General features: G+C 42.7%; 1 protein-coding gene across 1 annotated transcript in view; it reads left to right on the top strand.

Annotated features, from left to right (window-relative positions):
- Positions 1 to 20336, top strand: part of LOC141139271 (uncharacterized) — a 141930-nt gene that overhangs the window by 104279 nt on the left and 17315 nt on the right. The window contains exons 16-21 of the mRNA XM_073625230.1: positions 4618 to 4881; positions 10534 to 10596; positions 14141 to 14236; positions 16668 to 16769; positions 16874 to 17056; positions 19660 to 19791. Coding sequence (XP_073481331.1) covers positions 4618 to 4881; positions 10534 to 10596; positions 14141 to 14236; positions 16668 to 16769; positions 16874 to 17056; positions 19660 to 19791 — 840 coding nt within the window. The remainder of the gene's footprint in view (positions 1 to 4617; positions 4882 to 10533; positions 10597 to 14140; positions 14237 to 16667; positions 16770 to 16873; positions 17057 to 19659; positions 19792 to 20336) is intronic.

The raw sequence follows: 20336 nt of genomic DNA, 5'->3' as shown, positions 1-20336 counted from the left end.
ATATTGTCTCATCAGCTGGGCTCAAGATGGTAACAGAGAGCCATGAGGCTCAGAGAACCATCAGGCAAGAGTCAAGAGTAAAAAGGGATTGATTTCCCTTCTGTGTGCACTTTTACCCTGCATTCAGACCACACCCCACGAGCCTCCTGTCCAATGAGATATTGCCAAGAGGCAGTCCTTTCAATATATTATATTTCTGTCTGTCCTGCTGTATTGGCCTCTAGGGGCAGTATTCATCCATGGATCATCGCTATGTGACCCGGGTAATCATCACTGACTGTTGGTCCTTTGATTTCCTGTAGCAGGACATTCATCAATCATCTCTCTTTGAAGCTTGCTTGCAGAGTGCTAATCAAGGATTTCCATCACACCAGTTGGTCAGAAGCAAAGCTTTTGTTCAACAAAGATTTGATGTGCAACTTGTTACATTCCAGTCACCTGGTATCAACCAGAAAGAGAAACTCCAAAAATATGATTTTTAAACCATGTTGCCTTCCAACAGTATGAGTTGTAGGAGGCCCACTGGAAGGTGTTGTGGAGTCTTACTCTGAGCACACAAAGAACAGGCAGCTATGAAGGTGGTTACATCAGCACATAGACTTGGCCACCAGAATTGTTGGGAATTGGCCCAAAAGAGTTGATTCTTCCCAGGGTGGCCAGCAGCCTTGGAAGAATAGTAAGTCTGGAGCATGGCAGTACAGAGACTCTCTGGGACAAAGCAGCGGTCACAAGGTTTCTCAGGAGGAGCATGTACCTGAGCAGCAAGAATTTTGTCACCCAACGGAGAAGTGAGACTGGTGCGAACTGTAGCCAGAATATGATCAGGAGGAATTACAGGAACCGGAACCAACTCCATCTTGGAAGTGGAGGAAAATTGTCCTGACAAAGCGTCAGCCCTTACATTCTTAGTACCGGGTAAGAATGAGACGATGTAATTGAAACTTGACAAGAAAAGAGCCCATCGCGCCCCAGTGGGAGAGAGGTGTTTAGCCTCAAACAAGAATGTGAGATTCTTATGGTCAGTAAGAATGAGAACCGGCACAGTGGTACCTTCGAGGAGAAGTCACAAATTCAGGGTAACTCAAGACAACAGGTTTTTGAGTCTCCCATAGAGGGTTTGCCCAGGCCAAGGCTCTCTCAGAAAGCAAAGATATCACAAAACCTACTTTGCTTCTGTCCGTGGGAAACGCCTGGGGCAGCATCTCAAAGTATATTTCAACCTGGTTGAGAAACCCTCTGCATTGGACTGAATCACCCCCAAATCGCTGGGGAAGCAGGGCGGAACCAGACATACCTCTTTTAGAGGTAATACTCGAGGCGGGTGCCTGCACAGAAACTGGAGCAGCAGCAGGGTCGGCCTGCAATGCAGGTTGTACCGGAACAGCCACAGTGGGAGATTCCAGTTGACCCGTGTGACTCAGGAGCGTTTATACCACCATGGCAAACTGATCTATGCGCTGATCCTGCTAATCCAATCTGGAAAAATATTACCAACAAGTGGATTGACTGCATCTTCTGAATTCATGGCCTTCGCCTACTGTCAGAAACCATGAATCAGACCGAGACAGAAGTACAGTTAAATCACACTTGTTTAATAATAAAAGTAAATAGAACAAACGTAGTCAAAACATAGCCAAAGTTCGGTAACCGGAACGGATAGTCAGACAAGCCAGAAAGTCAGGTAGCCAGAGATCAGCGCAAGGGAACAGCAAGCAGAATCTGGAGCCAGAAGGAATGTCAACCAAGCAAGTCTTCAACAGGAATGCAGGAGATAGTCTCTGTGATGCTGACCAAGGCGAAGGCAGAGATCATCTGGGATGGGCGGCTTAAAGTGATTGTAAGGATAATTTTTTATTTTTTTTAAATAAACAAAAATATCATACTTACCTCCACTGTGCAGCTCGTTTTGCACAGAGTGGCCCCAAACCTGCTCTTCTGGGGTCCCCCGGCAGCTCTCTTGCGGCTCCTCCCTGCATCAGATAACCCCTTGGGAGAAGCGCTCTCCCTGGGGATTACCTTGGGGGCGCACTCCCAAGTCCAGCATTCGGCGTCCATAGAGGCCGAATGCAGGACTCCGCCCCGCCCCCGTCGCCTGCGTCATTTGATTTGATTGACAGCAGGACAGGAGCCAATGGCTGTGCTGCTATCAATCTATCCAATCAAGAACTGGAAGCCCATGGAGAGAGACAGCACGTCCCCGCCAGCTGAATGAAGGGGTTCAGGTAAGTAAATTGGGGGGGCTAGGGGTCAGTGACTGCCAGGTGTTTTTTCACCTTCATGCATAGGATGCATAAAGGTGAAAAAACACAAACCTTTACAACCCCTTTAAGTAGGCAGGACTGATGAGCAGGATGTCATCAACAGGTGAGTCACTGTGGAGAGATAGGAGCTGGCAATTTGCTGACAGCTGATCGGCCAGCTCAGAGGAAGGAAGGGCTGGGCCCAGCCCTGACAACTTCATAACTTTTAGCCCGGGTTCACACCTATGCGAATTAGATGCGGCTTACAACGCATCCAATTCGCAGGACATTTTAAAATATATTCATATGAATGCATCTGGTTCACATATGTGCGTTGCATTCGCACTGTGAATTGCACAAAAAACGTGTGCGTTTTCTGGGCATTGCGTTGCGAATTACAAGCCCAGTATCTTCTATGGGAACGCATCTGATTCGCAGAAGCATTGCGTTCTGAACATGGATTTTCTCCTTCTCCTCATTACACCTCCCCCTCTTCCCCCCTCTCCCTGCTCTCTGATCCGCAGCTGAAACGCAGATGAACCTTTGAACAAGTTATTTTTATCTCCCCAGTGAAACCTGAGCTTCAGTTCGCACCGCACATGAAACCGGGCTTAAGCTCCCATTCATTCTTTCTGCTGTGGGCATGCTGGGCGCTGAACCCTGGAGCCTGATCCTGCGCTGTATATGCACATAGTATCAAACAGCTGATCACACACCAAAGACATCACTTCCTGCAACAAAGTTTATTCTACAAAACAGCACAGAGAATAAAAAAAAAATTAATATTTTCAAATAATGGGTTACATCCCACTCAGAATTTAACCCTTTGGGATGAGAGTGTTCAATTTGAATATCCAAAATGCTTCTCGTCTGGCTAACAGATTCCCCCTTATGGACTCTCCACTTTCTCTCCAGGGGAGGAAAACTCAGGCAGGGTTGAAAAAGTTGCCTGGGATTTCTGTGCAGCAGGAAGTGAGCTTAATTTCTGACAGGATCAACATGCTTTTTTTGCAGCATTTTTATGTTTCAATGATTTTATTTTGATTTTGCGAAAAGCAATAGTTCAGTAATATAAATAGGAAAAGATAAAAAAGCTTAAGTAAGTCATGATAATAATATTTGAAAAAAATCAGTGTGTGATCACAAGAAGGCCAGCAACCGCCTGCTTGGGAGAATTCTGAATTATTAAATAGTATCCTCAACCCAAAGCTAGAGTCCAGGACATCTATTTCAGCCAACAAGCATCTCCTGGGGGGGACAGGCACAAAAGATAACTGTCAGCTCTAAAAGAAAAAAAAGGAAAAAGTGAAAATGAGAGAAGGGACAGATAAGAAACAGATTTCCACAGCAGACACTGAACAATGAAAGCTACTCAGTAGCATTGCAGTGGATTTGGGCCTCCAGATTTGCATTATGTAAGATGCTAGACATCTAACCATCATTCAAGATCCAATTCAGTTTGTACTTTACAGGGGGACTGTAGCTTTTCGCCAGCACTGAGCTATAGCTATTCTAGCTGCTAGGAATAAATATCTGATCATTTTATTGCAGCATAGGTGCACGTTTATCATACCTGTTGTAAGATACAAGTCTGTGTATATAGTTTTCCTTTAGTGTAGTGCCTACATTTCTTTTTCAACTTGTATACATCTTCAACTGAACTTTCATCATTTGTATATGCATTTATTGGATATTATTATTGTTTGTTTTCACTCTGCCTCCGGTGCAGAAATGTAAATCATCATAATACAGCTAAATAAGGTTCTTTAAAATTGACAAAATAAGTAACAAATCGCTGCTGAACTGATTTACTATTAACATGTACACTATATGGCTAAATAATTGTGGACACCTGACTATGACACCTGCACTACATGGGCAAATGTATGTGGACATCCCTCCATATTAATAAGTTCAGGTGTTTCCATTGAAGGGCACTGGTAATTCTACTGTATACAAAGACATTTTAGATAACCATATGCTTCCAACCTCATGGCAACCGCTTGGAGAAGGTTATTTTCTGTTTCATCATGCTTGTGCCCCTGTGCACAAAGCCAGGTCCATGAAGACATGTTTTTTTGAGTTTGGTTTGAAAGAATTTAAGTGCCCTGCATAGAGCCCTGACTTCAACCCTATTTGATGCCTTTGACATGATTTAGAATACCAATTGTTAACCAGGTCTTCACTTCCTACATCAGTAACTGACCTTACAAATGGGCTTTTGAGTGGATGGACACAAATTCTGACAGACACCAAAAGTGACCCTCTTATAGGCGTGATGGTCAGGTGCCCACAAACCTTTGGCCAAATAGTGTAATAATTTAAATGTAATTTCATGACAATGCTTTTAATGCTGCAACATATTTTAACTGTACAGATTCAAGAGGAAGAAGCCATAAAACAGCAAGAAGCATTTACTCAACAGATTGATGACCTAAGTAGCCAGGTCAGAGATCAGAGCACAAGAATAGCTTCTCTTGAAAAGATTCTTTCTGAAAAGGAACTGGACCTGCTGAAACAGAGAGATGTAATATCATCTATAAAGGCTGAAAAAGAAGCCCAGGCATTGGGTACTGAAGCATTAAAGGAGGAGCATGGCAAGCGTATTGCTGAACTGCAGATTCAGCATCTACAAGATAGGGTAATGCTTAGCTAATAAAAGAAAACCATAGTGTCTGCTGTGGGTGTGTACGGGGGTGTGTGTGGGGGTCGGGGGTCAGGTTTATTTCATGCGCATGTGCGGGAGTGACGTCATAGTGGCTCCAGCCACTCACGGTGCCGGACCTGCGAACCCGGAAGAAATGCAGAGGGAACATGTCAGCTCCCTCATCGGTGACCGGGCAGCCCTGTGGGACTTCGTTCTGAGGTAAATATTTAATAATGAGCTAGTATGTGGTGCATGCTAGCTCATTATGCCTTTGCCTTCCAGGTTGTTGTTTTTTTTAATTTTTTTATTTTATTTTTTTTTGGGCAAACAACTGCTTTAGATGTTTTTTAAACTCATGTTTGATTGATAAATGAATATATATATATATAGATAGATATATATAGATAGATATATATCTATATATATCTATCTATATATATATATATATAGATAGATATATATAGATAGATATATATAAAATACTATTATTATCATACAGGATTTATATAGCGCCAACAGTTTACGCATCGCTTTACAACATTAGGGCAGACAGTACAAGTACAATACAATTCAATACAGGAGGAATCAGAGGGCCCTGCTCATTAGAGCTTCCAATCTAGGAGGGAGGGTCAAGTTATACAAAAGGGTAATAGCTGTGGGGGATGAGCTAATGGAGAAAAGAGTGCAGTTGTTAGATGGAGGCAGGATAGGCTTCTCTAAAGAGGAAAGTTTTCAGGGATCGCCTAAAAGTGGATAAATTTGGAGACAGTCTGACAGATTGGGGTAGGGAATTCCAGAGGATGGGCAAGGCTCGGGAGAAGTCCTGGAGGCGGATATGGGAGGAGGTGATGAGGGAGCTAGAGAGCAGGAGGTCTTGGGTGGAACGGAGAGGGCGATTAGGTTGGTATTTTGAGACTAGGCTAGTGATGTAGCTGGGGGCAGAGTTGTGGATGGCTTTGTAACTTATTGTTAGTATATTGAATTGAATTCCTTGGGCGAGTGGCAGCCAATGCCGGGATTGACAGAGAGGGGTAGCAGACACTGAGCGGTTTGTAAGGTGGATGAGTCTGGCAGCAGCATTCATGATGGACTGAAGGGGGGATAGTGTATTTAAAGGTAAGCCAATGAGGAGGGAGTTGCAGTAGTCGAGGTGAGAGATAACCAGGGAGTGAATCAGGAGCTTTGTGGTTTCATTGGTTAGAAAGGGACGTAGTTTAGAGATGTTGCAAAGGTTGAGGCGGCAAGCTTTGGAAAGTGATTGGATGTGGGGCCGGAAGGAGAGTTCAGAATCCAGGATAACACCTAGTACCCTGACATGTGGGGACGGGTGGATGGTTTTGCCATTGCTCTTGACAGACACGTCAGGGGAAGAGGCACGTGGGGGAGGAAATATTATAAGCTCGGTTTTGGACAAGTTGAGTTTGAGGAAGTGGTGTGACATCCATACAGATATGTCAGTTAGTAAGTTAGTGATGCATGAGGAGACTGATGGAGTGAGTTAAGGGGTGGAGAGATAGATTTGTTTGTCGTCAGCGTAGAAATGATATTGAAAGCCGTGAGGGGCTATCAGCTGACCCAGGGAAGAGGTGTAGATTGATAATAAAATAGGTCCAAGAACAGAACCTTGGGGGACCCCAACAGAGAAGGGAAGAGGAGTGGAGGAAGTAGAATTGTAAGTAACACTGAATGTGCGTTGGGATAGGTAGGATGAGAGCCACTGAAGAGCACAGTCACGGAGACCGAGGGAGTAAAGTTTTTTGAGGAGGAGGGGTGGTCAACCGTGTCAAAGGCAGCTGAAAGATCCAGAAGTAGGAGTAAAGAATAGTGTCTGTTGGTTTTTGCAGTTAGTAGGTCATTTGTGAGTTTTAAAAGAGCAGTTTCTGTGGAGTGTTGAGGGCGAAATCCAGATTGAAGGGGATCAAGAAGGTTGTTTTTAATGAGGTGGTCACTCAGTTGGTTGTAAACCAGGCGTTCAAGGAGTTTAGAGGAAAAGGGGAGCAAGGAGATAGGGCGTAGGTTGTTAAGATTGGTAGGGTCCAAGGAGGGCTTTTTAAGTATGGGGGTGACCAATGCATGTTTTAGAGCATTGGGGAAGATGCCATAGGGAGGAAGAGATTGAAGATGTGGGTTAGAGAGTGTAGAATGGAGTCAGAGGGCGACCGTAGCATATGAGAGGGAATAGGGTCCAGGGGACAGGTGGTTAGGTGGGCGATAGAAAGGAGTTTAACAACTGTAGTAGCAGATTTGAATAGGGGGAGTGTCAGTTCTACCTGTTGACATGGGGTCTTAGCTGGGGGAGATACCTGTAGAGTAGAGAATTAATCACGGATTGTATCAATCTTGTTTTTGAAGTGATTAGTGATCTCCCAGGCAGTGAGGGAGTCAGTGGGTGGAGGCGGTGGAGGACAAAGTAGAGAGTTGAAGGTAGAGAAGAGTTTACGGGGACTGGATGAGAAGGTGTTAATAAGAGCTGTAAAATAGGTTTGCTTGGCAGTGTGGAGGAAAGAATAGTATTTTTGGAGAGCAGATTTGTATTGGTTGAAGTCTGTGAGAGACTTAGTCTTAGTCTTAGTCTTTTATATGTCTATATATATAGATATATATATCTATATATATAGATATATATATCTATCTCTAGATATAGATATATAATACCTAAAAATAAACATTTGCTGTGTGCCCCTGTATTAAAAGATTCCCAGACCACAAGGGGTTTTCTAAAGAGAGAGACCGGTACAGGCTGTTAACCTTCAGACTCTCTTTTTGAATGAAACTTCCCTTGATATGTCTATACAACATAGGTAGAGGGAGGGGGAGTATAGCTGACACATAGTTTTTTTTTTTTTTGCTTAGCCAACAAATGAGGTGGATGGAGGAATCCCCCAGCTGGGACATATTCCATAGCAGCATCCACAGCTGTCAAAATATACTGATCATGGGCTGCAGCCACTGATTGAGAAATAGTTTGTAATATGTCTCATCAACAGAAGTTGATCAAACAATTGGCTTTTGTCAAGTGGGTATGGCCACATGCTGATAGAAATTTTTCTGGTTTTGATCAGTGTATGGCCAATTTAAGGGATGAATCACTCCTGTGAGTAAATTTTAGCTTGAGCAACTAAGCTGAGTAAAAAAATAATTCCGAAGACAATCAAACCTCAGTGCTCACTCCAACAGTCTAAGGTATTTCTATATTACATATTAGCTTTTTATTGCTGTCTGTGTCCCTATTGCAGATTTTCCCTAACTTCCTGTCTGTTGAAAGTGTGTCAATAAGTGGGAGATATCTCTCCAATGGAGCCCTAGATAACAGTAAGAACCAAACAGGGGTTTTAATCCAGTACCACTATCTATATTCAAAACAAATAAAATGTTGTTTGGACCTACATTTTGATTCTGACCATAATACCTACAGAAAATATATAAAATACTATACTAATGCTAAAGGAGAGTGTGGTAGGGAAGTCGATTTTCTATGTACAAGCAGCAAGCTGGTAGATGACACACAGTATCATCAGTTAACAGACATCAAGTCAAGTACTTGTTGTGTACAGGCTCTGACTGCCCATAGGGCATACCAGGCGTTTGCCCTGTGGGTCGGGGCCCCTCTGGCTGCATATCCTAAGAAGAGTGGCCTGTCGCACAGCGGGAGGTAAGGAGGCAACTGCGGTCTGGACAGGGCTAACACAGACCGCAGCTGCCACTCGCCTCTCACTGTGTGGCCATGCCTAAAGCAGGCCCCGTGCCAGCAAACTAGGATGTGCAGAAGAAGGCGGGGGGAGATGGCTCTTGTAACACATGGGAAGCGCCTGCAAGAGAGAGACACCTCACAGGGCCTGCCGCTGGATATATAGCTGTACTCAAGGGACAACAGCCATCTTCTCTAACACCGGTCGGCACATCTTGACAGCTGCACAGGGAGGAAAGTAAGCTTGCTGAACCCTAAACTGATCATGTGTGTGTTACAGCCAAGTCGCACTCTGTAGCAGTGGGGAAAGGGGCTGGTCTGGGGCTGTCTCTTTGCTGGTCTGTGGCTGTCTCTTTGCTGAACTGGGGCTGTCTCTTTGCTGGACTGGGGTTGTCTCTTTGCTGGTCTGGGGCTGTCTCTTTGCTGAATTGAGGCTGTCTCTTTGCTGGTTTGGGGCTGTCTCTTTACTGCTGTCTCTTTGCTGGTCTGGGGCTGTCTCTTTGCTGGTCTGGGGCTGTCTCTTTGCTGGTCTGGGGCTGTCTCTTTGCTGGACTGAGGCTGTCTCTTTACTGGACTGAGGTTGTCTCTTTACTGGACTGATGTTGTCTCTTTGCTGGTCTGGGGCTGTCTCTTTGCTGGTCTGGGGCTGTCTTTTTGCTAGACTGAGGCTGTTTCTTTACTGGTCTGGGGCTGTCTCTTTGCTGGGCTGGGGCTGTCTCTTTGCTGGGCTGGGGCTGTCTCTTTGCTGGTCTGGGGCTGTCTCTTTGCTGGGCTGAGGCTGTCTCTTTGCCGGTCTGGGGCTGTCTCTTTGCTAGTCTGGGGCTTTGTCTTTGCTGGACTGAGGCTGTCTCTTTGTTGGTCCGGAGCTGTCTCTTTTCTGGATGGGGATGTCTCTTTGGTGGATTGGGGTTGTCTCTTTGCTGGTCTGGGGCTGTCTCTTTGCTGATCTGGAGCTGTCTCTTTGCTATATGGGGATGTTTCTCGGGATGAATATCCTGTCACTGACCACCCCCGTAAATGCCCTCCGCCTTTACTCTCCCCCATCTCGCCCTTACTCTCCCCCCCAGGGATCGGGCTTCCCAGTCTAAAATCCCTGGGCCTATTTTTTGTCCCAGTACAATCTTGCTTGTATGACTTTTAGGTTAGCAGTCACAGCAATGCAGAGAGAGCATTAATACTTTCAAAACTTTTTTCTTTAATCTGTTGTATATTGTTTTGACTATACCATATGCTAAAAAAAGGCGTAGGTTGTTCCTTTCTACATGCATTGTTGTGTTGTTATGACACAAATATACGAAAATTATATGACTTGCTTGCTTCGATCATTTTCATGTACTTCACAGTACACAAAACTTAAAGGGTAACTTCACTTTCGTGGGGGAAAAAAATTGCAAATAAAGAAAAAATAATATAGCGTGTACAATTATGATACAGGTCATATTGTAATTGAATGTTATTAAAAGTTACCTTTCCTTTTCAATCTGCAGTCGATGTAACTTTCTATAATGCAGTGCAATATGGCTACCTGGAATTGTTCTGTACACAGAATGTGTACTGACCACTCCCCAGAAACATAATTTCCTGCTTGTATGATTGGCTCACCAATTTTCCCAGAAATCTGCCTAAGATACAAGTCAGATTTCAGACATCAGCTGCAACAGAAATGTAATTTTTGGTGAGATATTTCCAATAGGAACACATCTAAAGGGATGCAGGCCCAGCAGTTTTTCTCATTAGTGCTCTTCAGCTGCCACAGCTGATAGATAATTATGAAACCACTCCTATTAGACCCACAGAGGCACAGTCAAATACACATGGATTTCTCCAGAATAACAAAAGGTAGGAATCAACGATTGTTATAATCCTTGTAATGTACATAGATCACCCAGGAGGGAATGTTTTTTTCTCAACAAAAGTGGAGTTAGGTTTTAATATAAAGCTTTTTTTAATTTATTCAGGAGGCACACATTGCAAAACTGAAGGAGGAAATGCAAAATCAAAAACAAAAAGAGCTCCAACAGGTAAAGCACTGGTTTATAATAATTTTACCTGCATATCTTCCAGTTACAGTTGTAATAGGATAACAGTGTTTGTATATAGTGCAAAGTCATGAAAGAGACAGGATGAGATCAAGGCTGCAACTTTAAATCATGGGGTCCCATAGCAAAATGTTGATGCCAGCCGGTGACCTCTCCCTGTAGCACCTGGCAGTGTCATCTGTGACTTGTCACTGATCTTAACATAATGTAGGCCTATAACGAGAATTGTGGTACAAACAATAAAAATATCCACCAAGCTATTTTATATTATAACATAATTGTTAATAGTCCTGCACACAGGTATTCCATATCGTTAATACAATTTTCTTTAAACCCTAGGTTTAGACCTCAGACCTCAGCTGTCTTATCAGGTTTTAGGAAACATTTATAAATGTTATACTACATTGGACATACAAGTTAATTTCAGAATGGCTTGGCTGTAGTAGAAGTTCTGAAGGCAATAGATCTACAATGCTAAGACAACTGAACAAATGCTCTTTGCTAAACAAAGGGGGATCTGAGCAGTGGCGGTGCGTCTACAAGTGCGCATGGGCGCCGCCCCCTCTCTCCAGCCACCCCTCTAGCACCAATAGATAGATATATTCATGCATTGCATGAATCTATCTATGGCCGCCGCTGCCACCCCCTATTCTGGCGCCCGGACCCTTTTTGGGTGTCGGGTGCATGAATTACAGTGGCAGGGTCTTTCTTTGAAGCACCTGTTTAGAGCCATAGGCTCTAATAGGCATCAAAAAATGTGACCTGTAAGCACCATGCTGGCCGCTCGCAGGTCACTCAGCTGTGTTAGAAAAGCGAATGAATATTCACTTTCCTAACACTAAACCGCCTCTCCGCCAATCAGGTGCTCGGATCTGTTACCCGTCACCTGATTGGCTGAAACGAAAGGGGCTGTGATTGGCGTTCAATCATAGCAGAGGACGGGAGAAGACATTGAAGAGCTGTCCCACTGCCACCGAGACAGGGTAGGTACAGACAGTGGGCGGGGGGCACACTGGCAGCATTTGATGTGGCACAGTGGCTGCGTTTGGTGGGGCACAGTGAGGCTGCATTTGATGGGCACAGTGAGGCTGCATTTGATGGGCACAGTGAGGCTGCATATGATGGGCACAGTGGCTGCATTCGATGCTGCACAGTGGCTGCATTTGATGGGGCACAGTGGCTGCATTTGATGGGGCACAGTAGCTGTATTTGATGGGGCACAGTGGCAGAATTTGATGGCACAGTGGGAGCATTTGATATGGCACAGTGGTGGCATTTGATGGCACAGTGGCAGCAATAGATGGGCAAAGTGGCTGCGTTTGATGGCACAGTGGCTGCTTTTGATGGCACAGTGGCTGCGTTTGATGGTACATTGAGGCTGCAATTGATGGGGGGGTTGGAATTTTTCAGTTTGTTTGCGCCCCCCAACAATTTGGAGCACCAGCCGCCACTGGATCTGAGACTAGTGGTGATCCTAAAGATTCTTGCTGTGCATCTGACTGTATGTTGGCCATATTTTCTAAAGTCCTTTCTGCCACCTTGATAAAAGTGAACTGCTTATCCATGAAATAGTGGTGAAAAGCTGTTTTTATTTTCTTTCAGTAAATGATCTTCAAATGGACAATTTAAATGTGCTGGTCATTTTTTACTTTAGCTTTTGTGGTATCACTGGAGGCTGCCTGCCACTCTCTGTATCTAGGCTTTCAAGAAGTTAGTGTGGGATGGATTTCTAACAAAGACTATGTATCCTGCCCTGATTACTGAGACACTCTGAGCCCCATGTCTTACTTTACTTCCTGAATTCTGTTACTCTCTCCCCTATCCATGGCTGCCCATAGTCCAAAAATACATTGGTGGACATGCAACCATTTTTATTTCCCTCTGGTCACCACTTCCCACTCGTAGTAGGCTTTTAAGAGAGTCTTTTATTACTGCCTTTTTATAAAACTTCCTTTCTGATGCCATCATATATTCACCAGTCCTTTCAAGGAGAAGTATGGTCAAAGCTTTTTTGCCATACTTCTCCTGAAGATCACAGGAGTGCATTTAATTCTACACTTCTGTGTCCTAGATTCAGCTGACAGCAGGCTAAAGCTGATGTCACAGAGCCAGACAATAATGTCAGGATCCACCTGAGCCAGCCTCTCTCGCCCCCTGCACAGCCCTGGCGTCCCACTGAGCGCTGGAGGGGTAGAGCAGAGAGCCAGGGACTAACAGTCCCTGGCTCTCTGCTCACTGAATCGATTTTTGATCACTTAGTTCTCGGCGTAGAGCTGGCAGGAGATTAATGCTGCAGCCATCTAGGTGAGTATGTATGTTTGTTTTTTGTGAACCCATACTAATCTATTAAGAACACACTCAAAACGCATCATTTCTCTAAATCATATAACCTGGATTCATTCTCCCACCATCTTATTTTCCTGAAATCTGCTATCACTTCACTGTTATCACAAACACATCCCCTGTATCCAGCTCTCCTTTAAATCTAATATGGTTATCTCTTGTATAATGCAGTTCTTTTGACCAAGATTCAAATTCTTAGTGTTCCATTTATTTGTGTATGCTTTAATATTATTAGATAAATTCCTGTATGTCTTTCTGTATTTAGTGCTGCAATGTGTAAATCAATGATAACATTATTAACAGTAATAATTTTATTCTAGGGTCCATGGATCGTAGATTTTATGTTTTTTTTTTTTTTCACAGTTCGGGAAGCTGCACGCTGTGGTGACCTGTCCTACTTATGCTGCTGAAAAATGTCAGTTCTCCCTGCTGTTTGGCTGCTACTTGTCAGCTTCCATTCCCTGCATGCTGCATTTTTTAATTAGTCAGCTTCATAGAAGTTTATTAAAATCAGGAACTGGAAGCACATAAGCAGCAGTTGAAGAGTGTGGGAGCAAAGAATTTGCTGCAATGGATCTAGCAAAGGACACCAGAGAGGTTAAACTGTAGCTATACCCAAAAATTATTTTAGTTTTGGCTAGAATGGGGAAAAGTTACAACCTCTGTCAGGTTTTACTACTAACAGGTCTCCATTAGAGTATTCTCTGACTTTCTGTTCTGGAGACATTGGTTACCGCTGTTGTCTGGAAACAGACAACAATAAAAAGCTGACAGAAGCTGTAGCATTCCCATAATGTGTTGCCGTTACAGAGATTTCCCCTTACTTCCTGTCCAGAGCACAGTCTTATACCAGAAAGGAAGTAAACAAATCTGTCCATCAAAGCCTCTGATGGCAGTAAAACCTGACAAGAGTTTAAATCTTTCCCTATTAAAAAAAAATTCTGGCCACAGATCCATTTTAAGTATAGCTCACTCGTCACACCTAAGCCTTCCAAAGCAGAAGCTTCCTGGAGGTATTCCTCTAAAGTGCCTGGTAATGATTTTCCTAGAACAGAATAGTTTCTTACTATATAGAACATAGTTGATCACATGCATATCTGACAGAAAGGCCTTTTTTGATAAGCATTTGTTTAATCTTCTATTCTGGACTTGACCCCTATTCTATTGCATTGTCCATTTTTAGTTTGCAGAAGGGATGGAGCAAGTGAAAGCAAAAGCTCTTATAGATCAGGCAGAATCCCTGAAGAAGGAAATGGATAAAGTAGTAAATTCTCTGGAGGTAATACCCATAAATGAATTGATTGATATCACAGGGAAAGACTAGAGCATATTTTGTGTCTTTATCACCTCTGACCTGTCATTCTACCAGCAGGAATAAAATATACTCATAAGATAAAGGTTGTAGTCTTTTGACACGCTCTTACACTATGGTTGCCACCTCATCCCTTTAAACCCGAACACATATTAATTACACAGGTTCTGTGGCTGATTAAGGTGGTAATTAAACTCACTTGGTGCCTTATCTGCATTTAATTAGCTTCAGAACCTGTGTAATTCAAAGGTGTTCGGGTTTAAAGGGATGAGGTGGTATCTTACACGCTAATCTGTATAGCACAAGCCATAGAAAAGCTATGAACTGTGTCACTGGGTTTACCTTTGATTTTCTTTAGTGAACAATAAAAGAATGAATTAAAATGTCCAACTGAACAAACTTTTTTTCTGGCTATTGTGTTTTGGGCTCACATGTGGTGGTTAATAAAACATTGTCAGTCTTCAGTGACAACGGTAGACCATGCTTGCAAAATGTTTGTCAGCATGGTCACTTATAGTGCCAAACAAATGTACATGTGACAGGTTGACAACACAAGTGCATAAAAGGAGTGTAGCTGTCGCCCTATAACAGGGACTGCCTGGGCAAAGACCTTCAGGGCAAGATCACCAAGTGTTATCCTAATGAAAGCTGCAGATTTTAAAATATGAAAATACAACTGAAATTATGTTTATGAGATTTTAGTGACTGAGTTAAGTTATACTTTAAAAATACCAATAATTAAAGCGGGGGTCCACCTATCTATCGTTTTTTTTTTTTTTTAGTTCATTCACAAACTTTTCTTGTCAGCATTACATACTCACATATTGCGTGTAATATGTCCGCCTGTGTCAGATTTAGTCGGAAAGAATAACTTATATTATTCACTGCAGGCGGTTTCCATCTTCATTGTGGGCATTTGAAGCCCACAAGCATTTATTTCCTGGATGTGGTGAATGCTGTGCTCCCAGCATTCACCGCTCGTTCCCGCACATGCTCAGTGGCATCCTGGGAAGCCTGAGACTAGCTCCCAGGAGTCTGGGAGAGGCTAGAAACACGCCTACTCCCATGGGAGGAGAACCAGGAAGTGCAAAGAAGAATAGAAAAATAAAAGGTAATTACGGCGATTTAAATTTTTTTAAACGGCATGTCAGCATCTAGGCAAGGAAGAGAATACATACAGATATTGTTCAAAATTTGGGTGGAACCCCGCTTTAAAGCTGAACTCAAGGCAGATATAGAAGATACAAATGAATGGCACTCGGTATTCATTTATACATCATTAAATGTATGTTTTTTTCTTTCACTTGAATTGTATTAGAAACAGACACATAGACACTTGCATAGTGCGAGAAGAATGTACGATAACATGTACAAATTCAAAAGAAGTTTCTCTTCGCAAATTTTGAAAAATAAGCAATGATGTAATGATAAAGAAATAACCAAGCAACATTAAATTATAAGGTGGAGAAATATTAGAGCCATGCTTGAGATTGCGATATGCTTCACGTCCAAAGAGAGGGCCCTTCAGCTGGGAACCACAGAACTGGAAACAATATCATTGTCCATGAGATCAATAAGGGGTACCGCTCTTGCCTGTGGGCAAAGGGCCAATTCCAAGGCGGAGAGGATCAAAATTAAGAGATGACAAAATAAAGGAGAGAGAGGGGCGAGAGAGAGAGAGAAAAAAAAGGAGGGGGGGGGGGCTTGCTACAGAAATATTAACACACCGTTATAGACTACAGTTCCAGGAAGCGCATAGGTGGTTGGGTTGATGGAAAGTAATCTAACCAGGGCTGCCAGGTACATAAAAAAATATTATGGGTATCAGTTAAGATGCCCATCATGTTTTCATTCACTAGAGTGCCGTGTATCCAACTTTTCACTTAGTTGAACTTGAGAATCGCTGTCGTCCGCGCTTTTGCAATCATCTGTTTCGTGGCCGAGAATATATATGTCACAAGAGTGCGTTCTCATTTGTAAACGCCCTCTACTGGTTTGTGTAGAAGCACCTCCCAAGGATCTTTTACAAATGTATGTTTTTATACATGCAAACAGTGTAAAGTGATTCTTTTTTCTGTGTCTGGTTACAAAGTGGGGGAGGGACAAGACTTGTACGTGTCACTGTGCTGTGTAGTAGAGCTGTGCAAATCTCAAGACTGGATGGACAGAAATGCAAATCCTTTGGTAGGCAAAACAGCTTCCATATATGCATTTCATATGTGTATTTAGCTGTATGCCTGAAGTCCAGCCTTAAAACTCAACATTCGCAACAAATACATCTGAGTTAAGATTGCTCTAAAGGCAAAGTCATTTTTGTGTGGTTAAAAATGTCAAGTGCTACACTTTAGTATCTGTCTTGTTGGGCTCTTTTAGCAAATATAGTATGTCCATATTTCAGATGAAGGATAAAGAAATAACAAAACTGAAGGATGCTCTCAAGTCACAGAAAGATACAATGAAGAAGCTGGCTGTAGAATTAAAACAAGAAGCAAGAGAGTTGGTAAGGGATATGTTTTTACATTTTACCACCTATCACTACTACTACTCTACACAACAACATGATGTGCAAGTTTTGTTTTGGTCTTACTGTTTCTTGCCAACCAGGTGCACAATACACTGCTGCGGGAGCAGAAGAAGTGGGAAAATGAAAAGAGAGATGCACTTCAGATACTTAGGCACACATTGGAAGAAGAGAAGCTACGAGACCTAGCAGATCTGAGAGAAGCTTTGGAAAGGGAGCGCAGGACATCTATGGCACTGGAGAAGACATCTGCTGACCTCCAAAATGTAAGATACTATGATAATACAGACCTCAGGATGATGTTAGCACAATTGTGATTAAGGTTCTATTCACATCTAAGTGTATCATGAACACGTGCAAAAGTGTGCGTTTATAGAACGGCAGATGCGTGAAGCTCAATGGCCAAAATGGCAGGAGCATCTTCTCTCGTGTCCTCTTTGGTGAAAACTTTACCGGTGATGTACGTGAAAGGATATCTTTCTAACAGAGCCTTGGATAGCTGTACAAATTCAACAGGGATTCTAACCTTTTATCACTCTATCAAAACTAACTAGCTTACTTGAGGCATGCTGTAAAAGACTCACCAAAATGTATAATTTCAGTTAATTCTAACCTCGTAACTAATAAGTTATGCCCATCATGTCTAATAAGACCCCAAATTCACTCTATAAGATACCCCTGTCAAATACTTCTAACTTGGATATATTAGTTATTGCAGTAGCAGTTGGAATTTTGTTTTGGTTTTTTTACTACTCAGTTATCTGAGAAGCCTTATTCATGTTTTCCATGGTGTAAACAATATGATCTTGTGGACACTTCTGTGCTACCTTTACCCTTATTGTGAAAACCTATATAAATGAAGGGTGCTGCTCACATACATATGCGTTCCCGCAAGTGGATGTAATACTTATTGGTAATTATACGGCACCCCCTCTATGCTTAAACAAGAACTACATGATCAGATACTATTAGTGCATTAATACCCTATGTGTTAAATAAACATAATGTATTTTGCAACGATTTACATCAGATATAGAGTGAACATTAATATAAGTTGACAATCCACATCCACATTAAATAACCAACTCCTCCATGATGTGATGTAAGTCCATAAACACTATGAAGGCAATCATATTAAAATCAAGTCCCAAAGTGAAATATCCACACCAACTCCTCCTTCACTGCTTGCTCAAACGTTATAGTATGTACTATCAACACTAGTAGTGATATCAACACTAACATACTTTAAAACATCCTTTAAAACATAGTATACACCCTCGATCCAACATTCGGCGGCTTCAGCGTTACCCGGCTCCTCCCACGTGTTATGTCACTGTCCTTGTGACTTCCCCACGAGTGTTGGATCATGGCTGTAAATTGTGTTTTAAAGGCACAATTACCTTGCTTTAATGTAAGTGCATTTCTTTTAATAAACCTGGATTTTTTTTATATACTGCACTATGGATAAACACCCTGTGTTCTTTTTGAATGAATGAGAGCAGAGGAATAGAGGCTGAGGGTCCCGTAAAAAGGTACCAACCTATCATTACCACAGAGGATGGTATTACTCCGTAAGAATACCTGTGAAGAGAGACACCACCATATCCATTTGACCTAGCAACATATGTTCTTAGGTCCATGCCCTGAGGTGATTGCATTGAAGTGAAGGTGGTGGGTTACAATTGCATGACGGTGTTGTTATGGTTATGCAATAGAGTTTGTTTGTCAGCTTACCTGTCTCCATGTGTTCATCTCCAGCTGTCTCTCACCTGACTGCTTTTATTAACTCTCCTCTAGCATGGCTCCACCCCAGCTCCTATCAGAGAACTCTATATTAACCTCTGCACTGCAGGTCAGCCCTGCTGATCAACCTTTGTGTGTTTGGCTTCCTGTTCCTGCCTGCCGTGTGCTCTACGTTTATTTCTGTTACCGACCTTGGCGTGTTCTATACTATTCCTGTCTGCTCGTGACCCTGACCTTTTGGCGTGTCCCCGACTATCCCTGTTTGCCTGTGACCCTGAACCTTGGCGTGTACTCTGTTGTCCTTGTCTGCTTGTGGCCCTGACCTTGGCTTATTCCTTTACTATCCCTATCCTTCTGTTGCCTACTGTGGGTGTGAGCTGGGGGACCCTGGGGGTCGCGACCTGGAGCCAGTTGCAGCTCAGTCCATCCTCACCACTAGAGGCTCTGGTGAACACCTGCTGGCTCTTAGACTCCGCGCCCCAGGGAATCCTACGCTCTAACCCGGTGGGATCCGTGTTGGTGTTCCAGCGGCCCTGCCTTCCTTATACAAGGACTCCCATCCACAGCAGTCAGCCGTAGGGTCCACTGCCTTGCGGTGTACTCCTGATCCCAACGGTGTGTATCTGTCACCTAGCCTCAAGGTGACCTGACAGGTGTCGATATACTATAACGTTTGAGCACACAGCGAAGGAGGGATTGGTGTGGATGTTTCACTTTAGGACTTGATTTTAATGATTGTTGTTATATGGGCGAAGATTTGGTTATTTAATGTGGATTGTCAATTTATATTAATGTTCTCTTTATGTTTGATGTAAAGCGTGTTCATTTAACACATAGGGTATTAATGCACTAATAGTATCTGATCACGTAGTTCTTGTTTAACCACAGAGGGGGCGTCACATGATTACCAATAAGTATCATGTTGCCATGATACTTATGGCCATGGCCATGCTGCCATTGTTGGCTTTTCGTTTGGCAAAAGTTAGTTGGTTGGTGGTCATGCCGACCATCTAACTTCCATACGTTGATACACTAGAAATACATATAGTAAAGTAAATATATATATATATCATCTCCCTTGTATATGCACTGTATTAATTAACATTTGGCCTGATTTTATCAATAGATAATTCAGGAGCATGAGATTCACCAGCGTGCTCTACAGCGCGAGAAGCAAGAAGCTCTGGATGAACTAAGAGTGGTACTGAAAGAAGAGAAGCAAGAGGAGCTGAGGAGGCTCGAACAGGAACTTACACAAGTGTGTCTGGAATAAGTTGTGCTAATTAGCTAAGAGATCCTTTGATTTGCCTGTATTAGTATGCAAACCTTTAATGTAGCATTTGTGTTAATGAACAGGTCATAATGTTGGTAAGCCCCATTAATCAATTATTTAATAAATATTTATTAGTTTTAAATAAAGACCTAAGTGCTTAAAATGCCAGAAAAGTGTCAACCTTAAATACATCTGGGTAAATTTATATATAGGCTGTTTTTTCCACTGAAAGGAGGTAGAAATAGTAGTTCATGCTAGGATCTGAAAAGTCTAATTGTCCTTGCAGTAGACTGACCCTTTGAGACGTTAAATCCTGTATCAGGCTGAGCTCAATATCTTTTACATGGCTGGCATCATGGGCCAAACTTGCTTGGGTGCACAGATGCACACAAATGCTTTATCCTGCTGCTTAGGTGTTATAGTAGAAATGTGAGAATGTAAAATTATAGTCCGGATTGATGGAAAATACCCGCAAGACTTTTAAATCTAGTATATGTGAAGTATTTATATTCTTAAGGAATGTAGCTGAT

This window comes from Aquarana catesbeiana, linkage group LG01 (assembly GCF_042186555.1).
Source record: "Aquarana catesbeiana isolate 2022-GZ linkage group LG01, ASM4218655v1, whole genome shotgun sequence".
In the NCBI taxonomy this organism is placed as follows: domain Eukaryota; kingdom Metazoa; phylum Chordata; class Amphibia; order Anura; family Ranidae; genus Aquarana; species Aquarana catesbeiana.
Note: the sequence above shows the minus strand (reverse complement) of the source record. Positions and strands in the feature narration are given on the sequence as shown.